Here is a 6,487-nt window from a genome sequence, read left to right on the forward strand (position 1 = left end):
AATAAAAGTCTTCCACAGTAAGGAAAAACTGAATCAATATATCTCCACCAAACCAGCTTTACAGAAAATCCTCAAAGATGTACTATACAGGGAAAATAATCGAGATCCCAATACTGAGAAATGAACCCTAAATAGAAAACCAGAATATTAGATGAAGAATTGGGAAGACACAGATAGCTATAATGAAAGGAACAAATGATCATCTCTCAATCCTAACTCTCAACATTAATGGACTTAATTCTCCAATTAAACGACATAGGCTCATAAGTTGGATCAAAAATCAAGATCCATCTTTCTGCTGCATCCAAGAGACACATCTATCCAGCAAAAGTAAACATCTTCTAAAAGTGAAATGCTGGAATAAAATCTACCAAGCAAATGGCCCCCATAAGCAGGCTGGCATTGAAATCCTAGTATCAGATAAAATTGACTTCAAATTAAAAATGGTTAGAAGAGACAAAGAAGGTTACAACATACTAACAAAGGGATCTCTTCTACAGGAGGATATAACCATCCTAAATATCTACACACCAAATACAGGAGCACCCAACTTCATCAAACAAACACTACTGACTCTAAAATCACTCATAGACCCAAACACACTGATAGTTGGAGACTTTAACACTCCAGTATCACCTCTGGACAGATCAACACACCAAAAACTGAACAAAGAAACCACAACTGCATAGACCAACTAGACCTAACCGACATCTACAGAATATTCCATCCAGCAACAACAGAATACACATTATTTTCAGCAGCACACGGAACATTCTCCAAAATAGATCACATCTTAGGGAACAAAGAAAATCTGTACAAATTCAGAAGTACCAAAACCATTCCCTGCATTCTCTCAGACTACAATGGAATAAAATTAGAGCTCAACTCAAACAGCCACTGCAGAAAATCCTACAACTCATGGAGACTAAACAACACACTGCTGAACCATCAGTGGGTCATTGAAGAAATTAGAATAGAAATTCAAATGTTTATGGATCAACCAAGATAAGTACACAAAGTACCAGCATCTTTGGGACACAGCAAAGGCAGTACTCAGAGGAAAATTTATATCTCTGAGTGCCTTCACCAACAAACTGGTGAAACAGCAACTCAACAACTTAAGGAAGCACCTTAATCTCCTTGAAAGAGAACAACAAGCCAAACCCCAAGTCAATAGACGGAAGCAAATAATTAAAATTAAATCAATTAGAGACAAAAGAAACCATCGAAAGAATCAACAAAACAAACAGTTGGTTCTTTGAAAAAAAAATCAACAAGATAGACAGACCCCTAGCAAACCTGACCAAAAAACCAAGGCAGCACACTCAAATAAACAAGATCAGAGATGAAACAGGTAACATCACCACAGAAACAACCAAATTCAGAACACAATAAGGGACTATTTTGCAAACCTTTATGCCAACAAATTCGAGAAACTCGAAGAAATGGATAAGTTCCTAGAAAAAAGTGATATCCCCAAACTCAACCACGAAGATTTAAACCTTCTAAACAGACCCATATCCAGGATTGAAATAGAAACGGCAATAAATGATCTCCCATCCAAGAAAAGCCCAGGTCCATACGGATTCACAGCAGAATTCTACAAGGCCTTCAAAAGAGAACGCACACCAATATTTCTCAAAATCTTCAATGAAATTGAAAGAGAAAGTTCACTACCAGACACATTCTATGAAGCCAGTATAACCCTCATCCCAATACCAGGCAAGGACTCATCACGGAAAGAGAACTATACGCCGATTTCCCTGATGAACATAGATGAAAAAATTCTCAATGAAATTCTGGCCAATCGACTTCAACAGGTCATCAAAAAAATCATATACCATGATCAAACTGGATTCATCCCAGGGATGCAAAGTTGGTTCCATATACACAAGTCAATTAATGTAATCCACCACATCAACTGGAGCAAGGTAAAGAACCACATGGTTATATCACTCGATAAAATCCAGCACCCATTTATGCTAAAAGCCCTGGAAAAGCTGGGATTCCAGAGAACACTCCTGAAAATAATAAAGGCAGTTTATGGCAAACCAACAGCAAGCATAATTCTAAATGGTGAAAAACTAAAGCCATTCCCTTTAAAATCAGGAGCAAGACAGGGATGTCCGCTCTCTCCCCTTCTCTTCAACATAGTACTAGAATTCCTAGCCAGAGCAATTAGGCAAGAAGAAAATATAAAGAGATCCATATAGGAAAAGATGAAGTTAATATTTCTCTTTTTGCAGATGACATGATCCTATACTAAAGAACCCCGTAGACTCTACTCCCAAGCTACTAGAGCTGATCCAAAACTTTGGCAAAGTTGCAGGATATGAAATAAACCCTCAAAATTCAATGCTCTTTCCATATGCTAATGACCGAAATGCCCAGACTGAAATCAGGAAAGCAACTCCTTTTGCAATAGGCTCAAAAAACATAAAATGCCTAGGAATAACCTTAACCAAAGAAGTGAAAGACCTCTTTGATGAGAACTTTAAAAGCTTGAAAAACGGGGGCTGGGGATATAGCCTAGTGGCAAGAGTGCCTGCCTCGGATACACGAGGCCCTAGGTTCGATTCCCCAGCACCACATATACAGAAAACGGCCAGAAGCGGCGCTGTGGCTCAAGTGGCAGAGTGCTAGCCTTGAGCGGGAAGAAGCCAGGGACAGTGCTCAGGCCCTGAGTTCAAGGCCCAGGACTGGCCAAAAAAAAAAAAAAAGCTTGAAAAACGAAATTAAGTCAGAACTATGGAAATGGAAAAACCTCCCATGCTCCTGGATTGGGAGGATTAATATAATCAAAATGGCAATATTGCCAAAGGCTATCTACAAATTCAATGCAATACCTATTAATATCCCAACACCATTTTTTAATGAAATAGAGGAAGTGATCCAGAAATTCATATGGAACAATAAAAGACCCAGAATAGCAAAAACAATCCTAATCAGAAAGAACAGTGCTGGAGGAATTACAATACCCAACTTCAAGCGGTATTATAAAGCTATAGTAATATAAACAGCTTGGTATTGGCACCAGAACAGGCCTGAAGACCAATGGAACAGAACTGAAGATCCAGAAATGAACCCACAGAACTATGCCTACTTAATCTTTGATTAAGGAGCTAAAAAAATAGTCTGGAAGAAAGATAGCTTCTTTAACAAATGGTGCTGGCAAAACTGGTTCAACACCTGCAACAAACTGAAACTAGATTCTTACATATCACCCTGCACCAAAATCAATTCCAAGTGGATCAAAGACCTCAAAATCAAAACAGATACCCTGAAAACACTACAAGCAGGAGTAGGAGAAACACTTGGGCTCCTTGGCACAGGACAAAACTTTCTTAATAAAGGCCCAGAAATGCTACAAATCAAAGACAGGATGGACAAATGGGACTGCATCAAACTGCAGAGCTTCTGCAGGGCAAAGGACATAGCTCCCAAGATAAACAGAAAGCCCACAGATTGGGAAATGATCTTTACCGGCCATACAACGGACAAAAGCCTCATATTTAAAATATATGCAGAACTAAAAAAAATTAAATTCCTCCAAAACAAAACTGCAAAGAACCAAGAGCCCTCTCAACAAGTGGGCTAAAGACTTAAAAAGAGACTTCTCTGATGAGGAAATGAGAATGGCCAAGAGACATATGAAAAAGTGCTCTACATCACTGGCCATAAAAGAAATGCAAATCAAAACAGCATTGAGATTCCCTCTCACCCCAGTAAGAATGTCCTATGTCAAGAAAACTAACAATGACAAATATTAGAGAGGATGTGGCCAAAAGGGAACCCTACTTCATTGTTGGTGGGAATGTTAACTGGTTCAGCCACTCTGGCAAGCGGTATGGAGATTCCTCAAAAGGCTCTCCAGCAGCCCCACTTTTGGGCATCTACCCAAAAGACCACAAGCAAGAACACACTAAAGCCACCAGCACAACAATGTTCATCGCAGCACAATTTGTCATAGCTAAAATATGGAACCAACCCAGATGTACCTCAGTAGACGAATGGATCAGGAAAATGGTACATATACACAATGGAATTTTATGCCTCTATCAGAAAGAATGACATTGCCCCATTTGTAAGGAAATGGAAAGACTTGGAAAAAATTATACTAAGTGAAGTGAACCAGACCCAAAGAAACATGAACTCTATGGTCTCCCTCATAGGCAATAATTAGCACAGGTTTAGGCGCGTCACAGCAGAAGATCACCAGAGCCCAATACCTATACCCTTATGAACACATACGATGATGCTAAGTGAAATGAACTCCATGTTATGGAAACGACTGTTATATCACTGTTGTAATTACTTTCAACATGTGATGTGAAGCCATAACTTCTATTATTGATGACCCTCTTGTATCCCCTTCCTGTGGTTGTACCTGCACTATCTCTGTATCTTATCTGAGTACATTGGAAATCGTGTATACTGGTATTGGAACTGGGAAACTGAAAGGGAATACCAAAATCGAGAGACACAGGGTAAAAAGACAAACGACTACAAAAGCAATGCTGGCAAAACTGTTTGGTGTAAATCAACTGAACAACTCATGGGGGGAAAGGAAAACGGGGACGGGGTAATGAGGGTGGAGGTAACAAACAGTACAAGAAATGTATCCAATGCCTAATGTATGAAACTGTAACCTCTCTGAACATCAGCTTGACAATAAAAAATATAAGGAAAACAAGAAGGCCCTGAAGTTGGTAAATAACAAGAGGCAGTAAAACAAGATAAGGTTGAATGGTTAACATAAAACAGACTCTTGTAGACATAATAAAAGATCTCTGATTAGTGCTGTCCTTCAAGTAAGCCATGACCCTGCAGTCCTTGAGATAACAGCTTGGCCAGAGGTCAGGATCAACTTTGCTGCTGGCTCCCTACAATCTAGCATTGGCAAAAATAAGCCATTTTCTTCCACCCCTACCCCCACAGACAACCCGTCTAACCTGAAAGCATGACAAACTAGTAAATAGAATATCTTATACAAATTAACCAGCTTCCTTACAAAAGTAAAGTTGTTTTGGACAGATGACATGATACTAAATTTTCAGGAGGCCCAAGAATATCTACATGAATTAGCCATTTGCAGTACAATCATTTTCTGAGATTACCATTTAATTCTTGGTGATATGTAATAACTGGTGTGCATTTTTTTCTTTTTTTTTTTTTTAGGTACTGAAGTCATGGATTGCAGAGGACAAGAAGCAAGGTGCATAGAGTGGCAGGGAATTGCATCTGAGCACAGCTGGGCCGCCCAGCTCGCTTCTAGGAACGCGGTGATTTGCTCTGCTGTTTTCTGCTGGAGGCGGGCCCGGGGCTGGAGGCGGGCCCCGGGCTGGAGGCGGGCCCCGGGCTGGAGGCGGACCCGGGGCTGGAGGCGGGCCCCGGGCTGGAGGCGGGCCCCGGGCTGGAGGCGGGCCCCGGGCTGGAGGCGGGCCCCGGGCTGGAGGCGGGCCCCGGGCTGGAGGCGGGCCCCGGGCTGGAGGCGGACCCGGCGCTGGAGGCGGACCCGGGGCTGGTGGGTCGGGCGCTCACCCTGCTCGTGCCGTCCACAGTCCCAGTCTCGTCCTGGTCGTCGTCGTCTTCCAGCAGTTCCTGGGAAAGGAGCCGTCGAGCCAGCTTGATGCTCAGTCCTTCGCTGTAGTGCAGCTTCCTCTGCGTTTCAAACTTTTCCTTTTTCTCCTGGTCTTCGGGCGCGGGGCCGCCGTCCTCCTCGGCGGCGCTCTCCCGCTGTCGGATGCGGAACTTGGGTTCCGAGCCGGCGGCCGCCGCCAGTTTCTGGGCCAGGATGGCCGGGTTCACCACCCCCGAGGCCTTGGGGTCCGAGGAGAAGGTGTCGGGGTTGTCGTCGTCCACCAGGGTGAAGTAGGGCGTGCCTGGCTCGTCCACCTTCATGAAGCCGTAGTCCTTGCCGGCCGGGTGGTAGGTCGCCAGGATGTTCATCTCGTCCCACTTCTGGGACTTCTTATTCATCTCCTCCTCCACCTTCTGGCGCGACTCTTCGGGCGAGACCCCCACCGCGGACGCCCCCGAGGTCTTGTTCTTCAGGATGCTCTTGAGGGGCTGCTGCGAGGCCGTGGAGGTCGCCATTGCCTGTTGCGGGGCCTGCGGATTCAGGGTCGCTGCCGGTGGTGTCCCCGGAGGAGAAGGCCGAGGAGCGTGTGGAGAGACCACCGAGCAGCCTCGGAGCGCCTCCCCCGGGGCCAAGGCCGCGCACCTGTGCACCTGTTGTCGCAGAAACGACCAGGGTGTCGTTGTCACGACACAACGACCGCACGACGACGGCCGCCACTGGTCAGGGCCGCGAGGCCGGGCTAGAACCCGCGCCGCTCCCCGCGCAGAGCCGGGGGTGGGGGCGAGGCCGGCTCGGGCACCTGGTCCTGCCTCGCAGCCAGACGCTCTTGGTGTGGGTTCCAGGCTGCCTGTCCCTCCCGTGGCTGAGGGCCCCGCCACAGACTATAGCCCGGGCGGTTGTGGTGTG

The 6,487-nt window shown here is 45.1% G+C and overlaps 1 protein-coding gene across 1 annotated transcript; it reads right to left on the reverse strand.

Moving 5' to 3' along the window:
- Positions 1-5,271: 5,271 nt before the first annotated feature.
- LOC125364500 (protein phosphatase inhibitor 2-like) lies at positions 5,272-6,096 on the reverse strand. Its single transcript, XM_048364108.1, has one exon. It carries the CDS (start codon positions 6,094-6,096, stop codon positions 5,272-5,274), a length of 825 nt encoding a protein of 274 aa, XP_048220065.1.
- Positions 6,097-6,487: the final 391 nt, after the last annotated feature.

Source organism: Perognathus longimembris, chromosome 16 (genome assembly GCF_023159225.1).
Source record: "Perognathus longimembris pacificus isolate PPM17 chromosome 16, ASM2315922v1, whole genome shotgun sequence".
Lineage (NCBI taxonomy): Eukaryota > Metazoa > Chordata > Mammalia > Rodentia > Heteromyidae > Perognathus > Perognathus longimembris.

Bases quoted from the DNA above. Each gene is read 5' to 3' on its own strand.
- LOC125364500 (XM_048364108.1), bottom strand. From the start codon at position 6,096: ATGGCGACCTCCACGGCCTCGCAGCAGCCCCTCAAGAGCATCCTGAAG.